The 19,645-nt window shown below is 39.7% G+C and overlaps 1 protein-coding gene across 2 annotated transcripts in view; it reads left to right on the top strand.

Annotated features, from left to right (window-relative positions):
• The first annotated feature begins 206 nt into the window (after positions 1-206).
• Positions 207-19,645, top strand: part of TWSG1 (twisted gastrulation BMP signaling modulator 1) — a 73,577-nt gene continuing 54,138 nt past the window's right edge. Inside the window, exons 1-2 of one of the 2 annotated variants that reach the window (XM_027576670.2) lie at positions 207-1,350; positions 3,838-3,991. In XM_027576670.2, the coding sequence (XP_027432471.1) occupies positions 3,869-3,991 (123 nt within the window). In that variant the 5' untranslated portion in view covers positions 207-1,350; positions 3,838-3,868. Of the gene's footprint in view, positions 1,351-1,773; positions 1,940-3,837; positions 3,992-19,645 lie in introns of those variants that run through there. The other variant, XM_027576669.2, reaches the window with a different exon arrangement.

The following is a 19,645-nucleotide window of genomic DNA, read 5'->3' as shown; positions in this document are numbered from 1 at the left end:
ATTTCTTAAATTTCTCTTTAAAACAGATTTTATTTATTTAAGAGATAGAGAGCAGGCATGCAAGGAGTGGAGGGAAGGGCAGAGGGAGAAGAAGGAGAGGGAAAGAATCTCACACAGTCCCAGACTCAGTGCTGAGCCTGGAGCCCGACTTGGGGCTTGATCTTAGCACCCTGAGATCATGACCTGAGCTGACATCAAGAGTGGGAGGCTTTACTGATTGAGCCACCCAGATGCCCCATTAAATTTCTCAGTTTTAATGTAAGAAGTTTTGATAGACATAGCACACATAAAAGTACCTCTCTGGTGTCCTCAGTACTTTTCAAGAGTGTAAAGGGGTCCTGAGACCAAAAATGTGAGAACCTCTGATCCACAATATCATGTTTTAATAGCTGATTTAGTTCATTGCACTGGAGTATCGTAATTCATTTAATTAGTAAGTAATGCCAAAGAATAAGATCCTTAAAGTTAAATTTGTGTACACTCTTAATTACTTCTTTAAAATAATTTTCAGGGATGATTTTTAACATGCATACTTATTTACTTACTGTACAAAAATGGACTAACATCATTAATGTAATCCACCCCCTCAGCCAATCAACACTTTCCATTCTTTCTGTTTTGACTACTAGTTTAAGACTTTATCACTAGGTCACCATTTCCAAGGGGAAAGTACCTTGTGGCTCATCTAGCCCAGTGGGCTCCAACTTAATCACTTTGAAATCTTTTTAAAAAGCAAATTCCCAGGGTTGTGGGAAAGAACTGAGCATAAATCTCAAATGCCTTTATCTACATGTTTACTGTCGGTGGAATCAATTCATTCTTCTAAAGTACAGGCTGAAATGAGTGCTGCGTCATACATGCTCCTGGAGCCCTCTCCTACTGAGGATTGGGGCGGTGCGCTGTAGCCGTCTGTGTAGCCGTCTGTCCATCCTCTCCGAAGACCAGTGGCCTCCTTCTTGAACAGCACCCACGGCGCCTCCGCTCTTCTATTTCCCGTGCTAAGCCCAGGGCCAGGCACTCACTGAGGGCGCAGCAAATTTTCGTGAACTGCTGAACGAAGGCTCTACCCTAGCAGATCCTTATTCAGTAGGTCTCAGACAGAGCCCAGAAACGTGCAGTTTTAATAAATCCTGCCTCCGACGTGAGATAACAAGAGTTCAAGGGTAACGGGCTGGGCTGCTCCACCACTAGGTGCCTCCGTCTTGAATCCCCATAACGGGACAGATACAGCTGCCTCACAGGGTTGCCGCGGGGAGTCACTGAGCTAATGCACGTCGCATTCTCGGCTCCGTGAAGAACACACGCCAAGCGCTGAGAATGGGCCTCACAGAAAGTAAGCCGCAGCCCCAGGTAGGCGACAGAGAAATCCGAGACGGGGGCAGGGAAGGGCGGAGGCAAGGCGCGCGTGGGTGCCCGGGTGGGTGTCCCTGGGGGCGGGAGTCCCTGAGGGCGGGAGTGTGGCCTCTGTTGGGCGTGACCGGAGGGCGGGGTGGGGCCTTCGTGCGTGAGCGGGGCGGGGTCGCAGCCGGGGGCGGAGCCACGGCTGGGGGCGGGGCCTTCGCGCGGGCCACGCCGGGACCGGACTGGAGGCGGGGCGGTGGGCCTGCCGGGCCTGGCGGGCCGCAGGCGGGGAGGGGCGGGCCCGGGGCGTGCGCTGACAGGAGCGCCCCGGGAGTGAGAGACGCCTCCTGGCGGGAGCTGGCGGCAGCGTGGAACCGAAGGCGGGCGGAGGGACAGGGGAAACTGTGGCGGGGGGGGGGGGGGGGGGAGGGTGGCGGCGGGCCTGTCTCTTTAAGGTGCCCGAGGCTCGCGGGCGCTGCGTTGAGGGACGGCGCGGAGGCGCGGCCTGCCTCCCTCGCACAGCCCCGCGGCTCGCCCAGAGCTCGGCCGACCTGCGGGGGAACGAGGGCCAGGCGGCCTCGCGGCGCCGCGGCGCACGGTGAGCGGGAGCAGGCGGGGCAGGGTCTGCGGCCGGGGAGGGTCCGGGCCCAGAGCACTGGCCTCTGGAGGCCGAGGCCGCGGCGGACTCTCGGGGCCGGGAGAAATGGAGCAGCTCCCGCGCGGCCTGGGCCCCGCCTACGCGCAGGACAAAGTGGGGGCGCCGCCCGGTGGGTGCTGGGCGCGGGCACGCGGACCGGCGGCACCTCTGCGGCACCCTCCCCTGCCTCGCTGGTCAGCGGCGCGTCGGTGAGCCGAGGGTGAAGAGCCGCCGTGGCCTCTGCCTCCTCACCCGGCAGCAGGGGCTCCATGCAGCGCACAAAGGCTGCTGTCAGTGCCATCCCCCTGGGACCACACACACAGGTCGCCAGAGCCTGAGAAACTGGTCCCGACGTAGGAAAACAGTTCCGCTGTGGTATCGTTCCTCACTCCTTAGGAAAATAAAAGGGGGAGGCCCTTTAAATAATTCTGCTACTTGTTGTATATATGCCCTTATTTACTTGAATACTTTTTCCAGTAAGATTTTGGGAGTAGTATGAAGACAACCAGAAGAGATGGGGGAAAAAAATCCCATTTTTAGTGAGTGTGGGATGAAAACTAGTTATGGATAAAAATCACTTTTCAAATACCTTCTTTGGCCTCCACGAATATGCACCAGAAATCATCCGACTTTGTATGTGGTGTTAAATAAATTAGAAAATTGGGTTAGTAACGGTCTTTAAGAATAGTTTATGGGCCTCAGTAACAGTCACCAGGGCTTTCTCTTTCAAAATTGAGTCATCCCGGGTGCAAAGCCCTTTATTCTTTTCACCTTCTTATTGCTTTTGTTTTATTGTACTTTATAATACTTAGAATAAAAGTTTACAGTAATCATAAAGGCCCTATAAACTCACGTTTTATATATCCAACATCAGTAGCCATTTATTTTACTTGATTATATTTTTGGGAGGGTTTGTTTTAACGCCAAGAAGTTATATCTTTTAAAACAGCTTAATAAACATGTCTGTGGTTTAGCCACTATCAGGATTTGTGCTGGTCTTTTTTCCTTCTTTTCTTCAACATTTCTTAATAATGTTGAAGAATCTATGGTACCTTTGGTATAGAATTAAAAGAATATCTTCACATTTTAATAAATTTAATAAATTACTCAAGAGTTCTTAATGCAATTAATAAATTACTATCCCCTTTGTTATTTGCTGGGTTATTTAAAGAATGACTGTCAACTCCTTTCTCTGAGTTGCTTCATTCTGGCTAATTATGTTAAGAGGTAAAATGAGATGGTCATAAATAATCATTAGAACAAATTGCATTTTAAAAATGTGTTAAATTGGGGCACCTGGGTGGCTCAGTCGGTTAAGCGGCTGCCTTCGGCTCAGGTCATGATCCTGGGGTCCTGGGATCGAGCCCCAGGTCCGGCTCCCTGCTCAGTGGAGAGCCTGCTTCTCCCTCTCCTTCTGCCTGCCTCTCTGCGTACTTGTGCTCACTATCTGTCAAATAAATAAATAATCTTTTTTAAAAATGTGTTAAATGTTTTAAATTATGATACAATATTAATAGTTTTAAATATGAGCTTAGAGTTGAATAATGGGCCTAAAACTAAAGTTGAATGGTAGTGGAACAGTATTAAAACTAGTTATTTGCCTCAGTAACCTGATGGTTTTTATATACATATCATTTATGTGTATATATATGTATATGAAGTTGGCTGACAAAACATTACTATATAAAAATTGTAGTTTGTTTTGACTGTTTAATCATTCATTGAGAATGTCCTTTAAATGATCACTCAAAAGTCTTTTAACACGAGTCTTGTTTTGCTTTTCATTTCTGTACGTGTTCTTAATCTAGCCCTTGCCTTTGAATTAAGGTTTTTTTTTTTCTTTTTGTTTGTTTGTTTAGCTTCCTGGGAGTTGATTCTCTTTGAAGAAACATGAAGACACACTGTGTTGTTATGCTTACTCTAGCCATCCTGGTGTTCCTGACATGGGTCCCTGTGTCACTGAGTTGTAACAAAGCACTCTGTGCTAGTGATGTGAGCAAATGCCTCATTCAGGTAGGACTAAGTGTACTTTTTATTACTATTAAAATGTAAAAGAGATAAAGAGTGCATATATACAGATAGTGTGTGTGTGTGTGTGTGTGTGTGTGTGTGTATGTATTACAGTGTAAGGCCTGAGTATTAAGTCAGCTCCTGAGGTACTGAACCATGACATACTGGTCTGGGTTTTTACCTCCATAGTTTTCTTGCATATTCCCAAGGTCAGATTCAAGAAGTTTGGTGCTGAAAATAATATCCAGTTTCATAAATATGCCATTACAAAGTGATGAGCGCTCCATTCAGATAAAGTAAAGGGTTTCCTTGTATTACCTAGTTTATATACCAAAGAAGTTCAATTACTATATTTAGAAAAAAATTTAGCTAGTCAAATAATAGACAGATTGTTTGCTTATATAAAGTAATAGTTTCCATTCTGTGCAACAGGTTATCCCAAATGTAGCAACTTAATGCAGTAAACATTTATGTCATGCAGTGTCTGAGGGTTAGGAGTCTGGGAGCAGTGGAGCTGGGTGGTTCTGGCTCAGGGTCTCTCACAAGATTGCAGGCAAATTGTCGGCTGAGATTGTGGAGAATCTGCTTCCAAAACACTTGACAATTATCTCTCTTTCAGTCATCAGGATGAGCCTAGGGATGTAGCTACCACTGTCATTTTTCTGAAGAAAAGATTGAGGTTAAGTAATTTGGTTAGGTTCATATAGCTAGTAAGTGATTGTAGAACGAGATCTTTAACTCCAAAGCCTGGGGCCTTCCCACCAACCATACTGGTTATTACTCCATAAAGTTGTGTTAATTAGTGGTGACCTTCACGTGTTATGTAGCTGTTCTTTCTTCTCATCCTGTTAGACCATCCGCAGTCTTGTGCCTTTTGTGTGTGTATTTATTAGTCTCCCTTTTAATTTTTGGTTGTTGGCTAAGAAATCCGGTAACCACACATATTAGAATTCTGTGTAAGGTAGGAGTCAGCTTTAATTCCAACATGGAGCAGTTGTGTGTATGTACTATAAGTGATAATGATTTTTATAGATTTGAGGTATTTTGTATTTATTTTGGACATTTTGGTCCTTCTCATTAATAGTTGAGATCCTTGGAAGCCTGGCCTTTATCTGAGTGTAGTTTGCCCCCATCTCATACTCTCTTTACCCTTACTTTGCATTTCAAACCAAAACATTGAAATAGAGAAGTTTGTTGGTTGGTTTGTTTTTATTTTTTTTCACTGTGGACATTTTTCAAGCATAAATAGAAGAAGAGAGGAGTACAGTGAAGGGCAGTCTGGCAATTAACTCAGGCTACCCATGTTTCATCTGTGTTCCTCTACACTGCCCACCCCAGCTATGTCTTAATTTTAGGCAAATTCCTGATACTGTTTTATCATAATTCTAATATCTACATCTTAAAGATAAGAACTCTAAAACACAGATATTAGCAATTTACGGGGTGCCTGACTGGCTCCATTGGAAGACCATAATATGATCTCAGGGTTGTGAGTTTGAGCTCCACGTTGGGTGTAGAGATTACTAAAAAACAAAAACAAAAAACTCAAATAATCTTAAAAAGAATTAACAGTAATTTTAAATATAATCTAATTTTATACATGGAAGTCTTGATATGGCATGTCTGCTTAGGCTCATGCTGGCAGAAAATTTTGTAGTCTGTATATGAAGTCCAGCTTTGTGCTCTGGTCTGATGGGGAAGTGGTGCCCCTTCCCACGTAGCTTCAATGTAGCTTCATTATTATTAGAAATAAAGTATCACAACAATTGCTGTGTTCATGTTCAGGTAGAATTTCACTTAAATACCACATTATTTTTGACTCTCCAAATCTATAATTTCCATTAGTTCAAATAATTAAAAATTGGATTTTATTAAAATAACTTGCTTGGTAAAGGAGTATTTTAAAAAGAAAGCTTTTGGTTAATATTGATAAATACCCTCAAAGGTTTTTGGTTTGTTTCTTTTGCTTTTAAATTAAAAAATATGTAGGAGCACCTGGGTGGCTCAGTTGGTTAAGCATCTGCCTTCAGCTCAGGTCATGATCTCAGGGTACTGGGATCGAGCCCCGTATCCCATTCCCCACTCAGCAGGGAGTCTACTTGTCCCTCTGCCTTCCCCCCACTTGTGTGCACTTTCTGTCAAATAAATAAATCGAATCTTTTTAAAAATTAATTAATTTAAAAATATGTAATACAAAATACTTCAAAAAGTAAAGACTCCTATGAGTGTAAAAACTGGAAAATTGAGTGAGCTTCACCTGGTAAATGGTGACTCTAGTAAATTCATTGGAAAGAAGCTAGGACTTGTTTTCTTTACCATTAATTCAGTGATGCTAACATTTCTCAGATTCCTGTTGTTCCTTCAGAGCCAGGAGTCATCAAATCTTTTTCTGGAGTAGTAGAGACAACACTTCTGGTGCATAGTGGCAGAGTATTTGAAGCTAAAAATATTGTAGGCTTGAGGGCGCCTGGGTGGCTCAGTTGGTTAAGCGACTGCCTTCGGCTCAGGTCATGATCCTGGAGTCCCGGGATCGAGTCCCACGTCAGCCTCCCTGCTCAGCAGGGAGTCTGCTTTTCCCTCTGACCCTCCCCTTTCTCATGCTCTCTCTCTCTCTCATTCTCTCTCTCAAATAAATAAATAAATAAATAAAATCTTTAAAAATAAATAAATAAAAATATTGCAGGCTTGAGAATTGGGGATTTTCTTATTCATTTATTCACAAACACTTATTGGACGTTGAAGTAAAATGTGATTAGTTCCACCATTTGACTGATTTTGTGGTCTCCAAAACTCCAGCAGATTATTTCACATTCTGAGCTTTATTTTCCTTGTATTCCTCTTGCAATGGCTATGTAACCACCTCAGAAATCAGTGGCTGAAAACATCGTTGATTTTGCCCATGAATTTGCATTCTGCCGGGGTGGGTGGGGTAACTCATCTCTGCACCACACAGCACTAGGCCAGCTTGAAGGCTGAGGGCTGGGGTTATCTGAAGCAGCACTATTCTGTAGAACTTTCTACAATGATAGAAACAGTCTACATCTGCCCTGTGCAGAGCAGTAGAAACTAGCCACATGAGGCTATTGAGCACTTGAAATATGACTTGTGTGATTGAAAAATAGATTTTTAAATTTTATTTAGTTTTAATTAATTGAAATGTAAATAGCTACATGTGACTAGTGGCTACTATACTGGATCTCACAAATCTGAAGGCTCACTGATAAATCTAACACCTGGGCTAGAAAGATTCTTCAGCACTCTCATTCTGTCTCTCTCGCTCTCAGTCACTTACTTTCTCAGTTGTCTCTCTCTATGACCTCTCTAGTGTGCTGGTTTAAGACTAGCTAGATATCTTACATATTGGCTCAGGGCTCCCAAGATATATGCCTCATGAAAGAGAGCTAGAGGAATATGTATTGCCTTTTATGGTCTCACCTTAGAGGTTACATATTACTTGCACCATAGTCATTGGTCCACCTGGATTTAAGTGGAGGGAACATAGGCCTCTGATGGAGGAGCATAAAAAGAGCGTGTGGCATAAAATGGCATGGACAGCTTTGAAAAATACATACATATTAAGTGTAAAATAGATTGGCTGGCTAGGTGATTTCAGAGTTTCCTTCTAGTTCTATATAGTTCTAAAGAAAGAAAACAACTATTATGTGTTAAATAGTCTCTTTTTTTTTAAATCAGAGTAAGAAAGGCATTTCTCTCTTCTTTTTTATTGAAGTATAATTGACATACAATGTTACATTAGTTTCAAGTATACAACATGTTGATTTGACAATTCTATACATTAGTGCTCACTATAATTAAGTGTAGTTACCATTACAATATTACTTTTTTAAAGATTTTATTTTATTTATTTGAGAGAGAATGAGCAAGAGAGAGCACAAGCAGGGGAGAGGGGCAGAGAGCGTGGGATTAAGCAGACTCCCTGCTGAGCAGGGACCCTAACTCAAGGCTCCATCCCAGGACCCAGGGATAATGACCTGAGCCAAAGGCAGACGCTTAACTGACTGAGCCACCCAGGTGCTCCTGTTATTGCAATATTATTGATTATATTCCCTATGCAGTACTTTCCATTGCTATGACTTATTTTATACCTGGAAGTTTGTAGGTATACCTCTTAATCTCCATTATCTATTTTCCCCATCTCTCCTTCCCCACAGCCATTAATTTGTTCTCTATATTTAAGAATGTTTGTCTTATTTTTCAGATTCCACATATAAGTGAAATCATACGGTATTTGTCTTTTTCTGTTTGACTCTTTTCATGTAACATAATACCCTCTAGGTCTGTCCATGTTGTCGCAAATGGCAAGATCTCATTCTTTTTTATGGCTGAGTAATATTCCTGTGTGTGTGTGTGTGTGTGTGTGTGTGTGTGTGTGTGTGTGTGTGTACACTACTCTTCTTTATCCATTCATCTATCTATGGACACTTGGGTTGCTTCCATATCTTGGCTATTATAAGTAATACTGCAATAAACATAGCATGTATCTTTTCAAATTAGTGTTTTCCTTTTCTTTGGGTAGTTGGATTATATGGTATCGTATGTATTTCTATTTTTAATTTTTTGAGTTACCTCCATACTGTTTCCTACAGTGTTTGCACTAACTTACATTCCCACCAACAGTGCACGAGGGTTCCTTTTTCTCCACATCCTTGCCAAAACTTGTTATTCCTTGTCTTTTTGATGGTAGCCTTTCTAACTGGTATGAAGTTATACCTCATTGTGGTTTTGATTTGCATTTTCCTGATGATTAGTGATGTTGAACATCTTCTCATGTGTCTTTTGGTCATCTGGATGTCTTTGGAAAAATGTCTCTTCAGGTCCTCTGCCCATTTTTAATTGGATTATCTGGGTTTTTTGGGTGTTGAATTGTAGAAATTCTTTATGTTTTGGATACTAACTCTTTATCAGGTATATTATTTGCAAATATCTTTTCCCATTTGCTAAGTTACCTTTTTGGTTTTTTCTTTTATTTTTCTTGCACTGTGCAAAAGCTTTTTATTTTGGTGTAGTCCAACTAGTTTGCTTTTGTTTCCCTTAGGAGACATATCTAGAAAAATATTGCTAAGACCGATGTCCAAGACATTATTGCCTGTGTTTTCTTTTAAGAGTTTTATGGTTTCAGGTCTCATTTTTAGGCCTTTCATCCATTTTGAGTTTATTTTTATGTATGGTGTAAGAAAGTGGTCCAGCTTCATTTGCATGTAGCTGTCCAGTTTTTCCAACACTGTTTATTGAAGGAACTGTCTTTTCCCCATTGCATATTCTTGCCTCCTTTGTTGTAGATTAATTGACCATATAGGTGTGGGTTTCTTTTTGGGCTCTCTCTCCTTTTCATTGATCTGTGTATCTGTTTTTGTGCCAATACAATACTGTTTTGATCACTACAGCTTTGTAATATAACTTGAAGTCTGAAATTGTGGTGCCACCAGCTTTGCTTTTCTTTTTCAAGATTGCTTTGCTATTCAGGTCTTTTGTGGTTCTCTACAAATTTTAGTATTATTTGTTCTAGTTCTGTGAAAAATGCTGTTGGTATTTTGATAGGGATTGCTTTATTTTTTTTTTAATTTATTTGAGAGAGAGAGTGAGAGAGCGTGAGAGCAGGGTGAGGGGCAGAGGAAGAAGCAGACTCTCTGCTGAGTAGGGACCCCCCCCCAATGCAGGACTCGATCCCAGGACCCTGGGATCATGACCTGAGCCGAAGGCAGTCACTTAACCGACTGAGCTACACAGGCGCCCGATAGGGATTGCTTTAAATGTGTAGATTACCTTGGGTAGTATGGACATTTTAACAATATTTGTTCTTCCAGTCCATGAGCATAGTCTGTCTTTCCCTTTCTTTGTATCATCTTCAGTTTCTTTCATAAGTGTCTTATAGTTTTAAGAGTATAGGTTTCTCACCTCCTTGGTTAAATTTATTCTTAGATATTCTTTCTGTGCAACTGTAAATGGGGTTGTTTTTTTACTTTCTCTTTCTGCTACACTATTATTAGTGTATAGAAATGCAATAGATTTCTGTTTATTAATTTTGCATCCTGCAACTTTATAGAATTCATTTAGCAGCTCTAGTAGTGTTTCGGTGAAGTCTTTAGGGTTTTCTATATATAGTATCATGTCATCTGCAAAGACTGAGTTTTACTTCTTCTTTACCAGTTTGGATGCCTTTTATTTCTTTTTCTTGTCTGATTACTACAGGTAGGACTTCCAGCCTGTTGAATAAAAGTAATGAGTGGACATCCTTGTCTTGTTCCTGATCTTAGAGGAAAAGCTTTCAGTTTTTTCATCATTGAGTATGATGTTAGCTGTGGGATTTTTCATATGTGGCTCCTTTGTGTTGGAGCATATTCTCTCCAAACCCACTTTGTGGAATTTCATCATGAATGTACTTTGTCAAATGCTTTTTCTGCATCTACTGAAGTAATCATATTGTTTTTATCCTTCCTCATGTTGATATGATGTATCACATTGATTAATTTGCAGATATTGAACCACCCATGCATCCTTGGAATAAATCCCACTTGATCATAGTAAATTGTTTTTTTAATGTACTGTTGAATTTGGTTTGCTAGTATTTTGTTAGGATTTCTGCATCCATGTTCATTAGAGATATTGGCCTGTAGTTCTCTTTTTTTGTGGTGTCTGGTTTTGGTACCAGGGTGATACTGGCCTCATAGAATGAATTTGGAAGTTTTCCTTCTTCTATTTTTTTGGAGTAGTTTGAGAAGAATAGTTATTAATGCTTAATTTTTTTTTAAGATTTTTTTTTATTTAAGAGGGAGTGGGGGTACAGAGGGAGAGAATCTTCAAGCACACTCCCTGTTGAGTGTGGAGCCTGAGATCATGACCTGAGCCAAAGAAAGATGCTTAACTGACTGAGTCACCCAGGCACCCCAGTGTTTCTTTAAGTGTTTGGTAAAATTCCCCTGTGAAGCTGACTGATCCTGAACTTTTGTTTTTTGGGAGTTTTTTTTTTTTTTAAAGATTTTATTTATTCATTTGACTGAGAGAGAGACAGCAAGAGAGGGAACACAAGCAAGGGGAGTGGGAGAGGGAGAAGCAGGCTTCACGCTGAACATGGGAGCCCGATGCAGGGCTGGATCCCAGGACCCTGGGATCATGACCTGAGCCGAAGGCAAATCGTTAATGACTGAATCACCCAGGTGCCCCTTGTTGGGAGTTTTTTGATTACTGATTCAATTTCTTTATTAGTAATAAGTCTGTTCAAACTTTCTATTTCTTCCTGATTCAGTTTTGGAAGATTGTATGTTTCTAGAAAATTAGCCATTTCTTTTCAAGTTGTCCAATTTGTTGGCATATAGTTTTTCATAATATCCTTTATATATATATATTTTTAAAGATTTTATTTATTTATTTGACAGAGAGAGAGACAGCGAGACAGGGACCACAAGCAGGGGGAATGGGAGAGGGAGAAGCAAGCTTCCTGCGGAGCAGAGAGCCCGATGTGGGGCTCGATCCCAGGACTCTGGGATCATGACCTGAGCCAAAGGCAGACGCTTATGACTGAGCCACCCGGGTGCCCCGTCATGATACCCTTTATATTTTTCATGAATCCTTTATATCACTCTGGTGTTGGTTATTTATCCTCCTTTATTTCTGATTTTATTTGAGCCCCTCCCTCTTTTTTTTTTTTTTTTTAAAGATTTTACCTATTTGACAGAGAAAGACACAGCAGGAGAGGAAACACAAGCAGGGAGAGTGGGAGAGGGAGAGGGAGAGTGGGAGAGGGAGGGGGAGAAGCAGGCCTCCCGCCGAGCAGGGAACCTGATGCAGGGCTCCAACCCAGGACCCCAGGATCATGACCCAAGCCGAAGGCAGATGCCTAACCATCTGAGCCACTTAGACGCCCCTCCCTCTTTTTTTCTTGATGAGTCTGACTAAATATTTATCTATTTTGTTTACCTTTCCAAAGAACCACCTCTTGGTTTCGTTGATGTTTTCTATTATGTTTTTTCTCTTCATTTTATTTATTTCTGCTCTAATCTTTATTGTTTCCTTCCTCTTTCTAGGTTTGGGCTTTTTTTTTTTTTTTTTTTTTTCTTGAGTTGTAACGTTAGGTTGTTTATTTGAGATTTTTTTGTTTCTTGTGATAGATCTATATCGCTATAAATGTCCCTTTTTGAACTGCTTTTGCTGCATCCCAAAGATTTTGGACTGTTGTGTTTTCATTTCCATTTGTCTTCATGTGTTTTTTTATTTCCTCTTTGATTTTATGGTTGACTCATCTTTTGTTTAATAGCATGTTGTTTAGCTTCCATGTATTGTGGTTTTTCCAGAATTATTTCTTGTAATTGATATCTAGTTTCATTTTGGTTAGAAAAGATGTTTGATATGATTTCAGTCTTAAATTTATTGGTATTTGTCTCATGGCCTAACATGTGATCTATTCTGGAGAATGTGTACTTGGAAAGAAGTATATTTTGCTGTTTTTGGATAGAATGTTCTATGTATTTCTATTAGATCCTTCTGGTCTAATGTGTTGTTCAAAGCCACTGTTTCCTTGTTATCTATCTATCTTTCTTTCTTTCTTTCTTAGGATTTTATTTATTTATTTGAGAGAGAGAGGGCACATGAGTAGGGGGAGGGGCAGAGGGAGAAGTAGACTCTCCACTGAGCAGGGAGCCCGACATAGGGCTCAGTCCCAGGACCCCAGGGTCATGACCAGAGCTGAAAGGCAGACGCTTAACTGACTGAGCCACCCAGGCACCCTTCCTTGTTGATTTTCTGTCTGGATGATCTATCTACTGATAAAAGTGGGGTGTTAAAGTCCCTACTATTATTGTATTGCTATCAGTTTCTCCCTTTATGTCTGTTAATATTTGCTTCATACATTAGGTGCTCCTATGTGGGGTGCATAGATATTGATAATTGTTACATCATCTTGTTTGATTGATCCCTTTGTCATTGTGTAGTACCTTCTTTGTCTCTTGCTACAGTCTTTTTTTTTAATTAATTAATGTATTTGAGAGAGAGAGCACAAGCAGTGGGAGTGGCAGAGGGAGAGGGAGAGAATTGCAAACAGACCCAGTGCTGAGCACAGAGCCCCACACAGAGCTTGATCTCATGACCTTAAGATCATGACCTGAGCCAAAACCAAGAGTCCAGGCATTCAACCAACCGAGACACCCAGGCGCCACCCCTACATTCTTTGTTTTAAAATCTGTTTAATATTGCTACTCCAGGGTTTTCTTTTTTTTTTCCATTTTCATTGGCACGGTGAGTGTGTTTTCATACCTTCACTTTCAGTCTTTATTTGTCTTTAGGTCTGACATAAGTCTCTTATAAGCAGCGTATAGATGGGTCTTGTTTTTTTGTCCATTCAGTCATCCTTTGTCTTTTGATTGAAGCATTTAGTCTATTTGCATTTAAAGTAATTATTGATAGGTATGTACTTATTCCTGTTTTGTTAATTGTTTTCTGACTATGTGGTTCCTACAGGACTCTTTAAAAAATCAAATTGTGGGGTGCCTGGGTGGCTCAGTTGGTTAAGTGTCTGCCTTCGGCTCAGGTCATGATCTCGGGGTCCTGGGATCAAGCCCTGTATTGGGCTCCTTGCTCAGGGGTGAGTCTGCTTCCCCCCCGCCCCATCCCCCACTTGTGCCCTCAAATAAATAAAATCTTTAGAAAAAATAAATAAAAAGTCAAATTGTTGGAAGGATACATAATGAAAAATAATCCCTTGAGTAATTCTCTCTACTCTTCATTTTGTTATTCAGGTTTAATCTTCCGAGTAATAGCTTCCATTTTTACTTCTTTTACTGTTAGTTTTTTTAGCCATATGGTTAAATAATATGCTTCTACTACTGTTTTTTAACTTACCAATTCTAGATTACGTATCTAAACTGCCTTTCTGCTCTATTTGATTAGGACATGGCTTACTTACCATTCTCTCCTCCCCCACTCCTACTACCCTGCCATAATTGTTGTACTGTTTTTAGTTTCTCTCATCGTTCTCTCTTTTCAGTTTCTACAATGTACTTAAACCTTTCTGTTTTGTCATATCATTTAAAAACACAATCTTTTGGTGGCGCCTGGGTGGCTCAGTCAGTTAAGTGTCTGCCTTCGACTTGGGCCCTGATCCCAGGGTCCTGGGATGGAGCCCCGGGTTGGGTTCCCTGCTCAGTGGGACGCCTGCTTCTTCCTCTGCCCCTCCCACCTGCTCGTGCTCTCTCTCAAATAAATAAATAAAATCTTTCAAAAAACCCCACTGTCTCTTGATTCCTTCTGTAAGAGAAGGATATTAGTAGACCTCTTTTTCTTTTTAAATTTTATTTATTTATTTTTTTAGCAGTAGACAGAGTATAATTTTTTTTTTTAAGATTTGTATTTATTTATTTGACAGAGAGAGACACAGCCAGAGAAGGAACACAAGCAGGGGAGTGGAAGAGGGAGAAGCAGGCTTCCCGCCAAGCAGGGAGCCTGATGTGGGGCTCGATCCCAGGACCCCGGGATCATGACCTGAGCCGAAGGCAGATGCTTAACGACTGAGCCACCCAGGCGCCCCTGACAGAGTATACTTTTTAAGAACTGTGCATGTGACTACCGTTTATCACCACACTTAGTATCATAGAAAGCAAGGAAATCAGTTTTCTTGCATTTGTGAATACTGCCCTCAAAATTTTCTCCTTTTGGAGTAACTTCTGATGGCTGTCTCAAAGTTTATGGGGAATGGGGTGTAACCTGTACTTTTATATCATCAAGCTTGATAACGTCTATATTCTGAAGGCACTTAGTATAATAGTTAAGAGCATGAACTCTGAATCCAGACTGTCTGAATTTGAATCCAGTTCTGTGATGTACAAGCTATCTGACCTTGGGCAAGGGAGTTAACGTTTCAGTGCCTCAATTTCCTTGTCTGTGAAATAGTGATAATAACCATACCTACTATGTGTGGATATTGTGAGGATAGAGTACTTAGATCAGTTACTAGTATGTAAGTGCTATAGTCGTAAATATTATTAACGTTAGTTCTTTGTTTTGTAACCAGTTTGAATCTTCCATGCTTTATTTACAGATATATTCTAAAATTGACGATCAATAAGCCATGTGTATTCTGTAATGATTTTATAAATATTGTTGACTCTATGGTCACACAGGGCACTGTGATTACATTTCCTTTCTTGAATAACTTTGCTTTTCTTGAGTTTCTAATTGTCTTTCTTGATTTTCCATCATCAGTCATTAATACCTTATGTTGTTTTAAATTCCTAGTCTGTTTTTTTCCTACAAAGGAGCCTCCTGTGTTATGGTTTCTAGACTTAACTGATTGCTGTCTAGGTCTGATGCAAGCTGTCCTGTAGTGCATCCACACCGTTACTTTCCTAAGTTGGCTCCACTATTTCTTTGATTCCATGTCTTGTTCTTTATTTTTTTTTTTTAAGATTTTATTTATTTATTTGACAGAGACAGCGAGAGAGGGAACACAAGCAGGGGGAATGGGAGAGGGAGAAGCAGGCTTCCCGCCAAGCAGGGAGCCCGATGTGGGGCTCATTCCAGTGTCTGCCTTTGGCTCAACGTGAGCCGAAGGCAGACACTTAACGACTGAGCCACCCAGGCACCCCTGTCTTGTTCTTTCTTGATTTAGTCTCATTTTGTTGTAACATGTCCTAGAGTATTTTCTAACAAAGGCAATATTGGGAGGAAATGTTCTGGGTGCTATATCTCTTTAAAATGCATTTATTCTCATTTTATTTATAGCTGATTGGTGATTTCCCTGAATATAGAATTGTTACATTATTTCCCCTGGGAACTTTGAAGACATTTTCTAACTGTTTTTTTTTTTTTTAAGATTTTATTTATTTATTTGAGAGAGAGAATGAGAGAGAGAGAGAGCACGAGAGGGGGGAGGGTCAGAGGGAGAAGCAGACTCCCCGCGCAGCAGGGACCCCGATGCGGGACTCAATCCCGGGACTCCAGGACCATGACCTGAGCCGAAGGCCGTTGCTTAACCAACTGAGCCACCCAGGCGCCCTTTCTAACTTTTTATGCTGCTGGCATTCTATATTGCTAGTAGGAAGTCTGATGCCAATCTGTTTTTTATTCTCTGTAGGTGACTTTGTTTCTTCCTTCTCTCTGGAAACCTTGAGTTTCATCTCCTGATCCTTGGTGTGGGCATTGTGATGAGCGCCTTATAAATCTCTTTTAGGAAACGGGGTTTGTTTTGAGCTTAAGACTGGGATATTCCCTTTTATTACTATGTTTATATATAACGTCCACCTCTTTTTCCTGGAACTCTGGTTAGTGTAAGTTTAAGGCAGATTCTCTAAGTCTTAGTTTTTTTAAACAGCTTTATTGAGATATAATTCTAATACTATAAATTGCACCCATTTAAATGTGCAATTCATTGGTTTTTAATGTATTCACAGAGTTATACAGCCATCACCATAATCCAATTTTAGAACATTTTGATCACCCTAAAAAGAAAATTTATACCCATTAGCAGTCACTCCCCAATCCTTCTTCCCAACCCCTAGGCAATCACTAATCTACTTTCTGTCTTTCTGTATGCCAATTTTGGACATTTAATATGAATGGAGTCATATGATATTTTGTGTTTTATGTCTGGCTTCTTTTTTGAGCGTAATTCTTTCATGATTCATCTATGTTATAATAAGTATCAGTACTTCATTATTTTATGGTCAAAAAGTATTCCACAGTATAGATATACCACATGTAATTTATCCATTCATCAGTTGATGAATATTTGGATTGTTTTCACTTTTTGGCTATGGCAAATAATGCTGCTGTGAGTATTCATGTACAAGTTTTTAAGGTGGATGTATATTTTCATTTCTTTTGGGTATATACCGAGGAGTGGAATTTTTAGGCCATATTTTCTGTGTTTAACATTTTGAGGAACTGCTAATGACTTCATACACTCCCAGCACCAGTGTATGAGGGTTCTAGTGAACCTATGCCCATTTTTAAATTGGCTTATTTGTCTTTTCATTGTTGAGTTACAAGAGTTCTTTATGTATTATGGATACAAATCCCCTATCAAAAATATGATTTACAAGTAATTTCTCTCATTCTGTGGGTTGTCTTTTTACTTTCCTGATGGTATCATTTGCAATACAAAAATTTTAAATTTTGATATAGTCTACTTTATCTAGTTTTTCTTTTGTTGCTTGTGCATTTGGTGTTTTGGCTATATTAGCCTAATTCAAGGTCATAAAGATCTACTTGTATATTTTCCTCTATTTTATTTTGTAGTTTTAGCTCTTATATTTAGGTCTATGATTTATTTTGAGTTGATTTTTGTGTGTGCAACTTTATTCTTTTGTGTATGGATTGCCAGTTATCCCAGCACTATTTTTTGAGAAGACTATTTTTTCCCTTGGAATTATTTTTGGCACCCTTGTTGAAAATAATTTGACCAAAAGGATAAGAGCTTATTTCTGAACTTTCACTTCTTTTCCATTGATATATATGTTTATCTTTATGTAAGTACCATGTTGTCTTGATTACCATAGCTTTGTGGCATATTTTGGAATCAGGAAGTATGAGTTTTCCAGTTTTGTTCTATTCAAAGATTGTTTTGACTATTTTGGGTCCCTTGTATTACCATATGAATTTTAAAATCAGCTTGTTAATTTGTGCATTAAAACCAGCCAAGAATTTTTTAAAAAATAATTGACTTTACTTTTTAGAGTAGTTTAAGGTTTATAGAAAAATTGAGCAGAAAGTGCAGAAAGATCCAGTATACCCTTTCCCCTACACATACCCACTGTTTCCTCAATTATTAACATCCTGCATTAGTTGGTATATTTGTTACAAGTGATGAACCAGTACTGACACACTATTATTAACTAATGTCCTTAGGGCTTATATAAGGGTTCATTCTTTGTGTTGTACAGTTCTATGGGTTTTGACAGATGCATAATGTCATATATCTGCAGTTACAGTATAGCAGAATAGTTTCATTGCCCTAAAAATCCCCTGTGCTTCCACCTCATCCTCCCTTCCTTCCCCTTCCCCCCCACCCCTCCCCAGCCTTTGGCAACCACTTATCTCTTTTACTATCTCTATAGTTTTGTTTCCAATCTGTTGCATAATTGGAATTATACAGTATATGGCCTTTCCAGGCTGCTTTCTTTCACTTAGCAATATGCATTTAGGGTTTTCCCATGTCTTTTTATGGCTTGATAGATAATTTCTTTTTATTGCTGATTTATATTCCATTGTATAGATATATCATAATTTGTCCATTCAATTGTTGAGGGACATCTTGATTGCTTCCAAGTTTTGGCAATTAACAGTAAAGCTGCTACAAATATCCATATGCAGATTTTTGTGTAGACAAATTCTCAGCTCATGATAAATACCAAGAAGCACAATTGCTAGATCATATTCTAAGAGTATGTTTACTTTTGTAAGGAACTGCCAAACTGTCTTCCAAAGTGGCTCTACATCCTTGTCAACATGTAGTGTTCTCAGTGTTTTGAATTTTAGCCATTCTGAAAGGTATATATTGGTGTCTCATTATTTTATTTTATTTATTTTTTTAAGTAGGCTCCTTGCCCAGCGTGGGGCCCAACACAGGGCTTGAACTCACAACCCTGAGATCAGGACCTGAGCTGAGATCAAGAATCGGTCCAACTGAGCCACCCAGGCACCCCAGTGTCTCGTTATTTTAATTTGCAGTTCCCTACCAGCATGATATTGAGGATCTTTTCATATGCTTTATTTGCCATCTGTATATCATCTTTGGTAGATGCCTATATCTTTTGCCCACTTTTAAATAGAATTGTCCATTTTCTTACCATTGAGTTTTAAAAATTCTTTGTATATTTTGGATAACAATGTCTTTTGCGAATATTTTCTCTCAGTCTGTGGCTTGTCTTCTCTTCTCATTCTCTTGACAGTATATTTTGCAGATCAGAAGGGTTTTTTGTTGTTTTTGTTTCTTTAATTTTTTAAAAAAAATTCATTTAATTAATCTCTACACCCAATGTGAGGCTCAAACTCATGCCCCAAGATCAAGAGTCACATGCTCTTCTGACTGAGCCACCCAGGTGCCCGCAGAGCAGAAGTTTTTAATTTTAATGTGGTCAAACTTCTCCATTTTTTCTTTCATGGATTGTGCTTTTGCTGTTGCCAGCTGGAATTCTGAAAGGGATTGCATTGAATCTGTAGATCAGTTTGGGAAGGCTTGCCATCTTAACAGTGTTAAGTCTTCTGACTCATGAACATGAATGTCTTTCCTTTTATTTAGATTTTTCTTTAATTTCTTTCAACAATATTTTGCAGTTTTCAGAGTACAAGTCTTATACTTCTTCTGTTAATTTATTTGTAAGTATTTAATTCTTTTTGCTGTTGTTGTAACTGGAATTGTTTTCTTAATTTCATTATCAGATTGTTTATTGCTTGTATATATTGTAATAGATCTTAAATCTGTTTTCACCATTCTTTTCTTCATTCTGGGAGAATTCTGTGCCAAGAATTGTTAACTGAGGTTACTGGATGCTTTAAAGGCTTTAGGGGATCCCCAAAATTGCATTCAAAATTGTATGTGTACAGTTTTCGTGGAAGAAACGTCCATACCTTTTAGAAGGTTCTCGAAGTGGTTGATGGCTCTGGAAAGGTTAAGGATTACTGAGGTTTTGCTTTCCATTGCACATACTA

The sequence above is a fragment of the Zalophus californianus genome, chromosome 14 (genome assembly GCF_009762305.2).
Source record: "Zalophus californianus isolate mZalCal1 chromosome 14, mZalCal1.pri.v2, whole genome shotgun sequence".
Taxonomy (NCBI): Eukaryota; Metazoa; Chordata; class Mammalia; order Carnivora; family Otariidae; genus Zalophus; species Zalophus californianus.
This window is presented reverse-complemented; position numbering and strand designations above follow the sequence as displayed.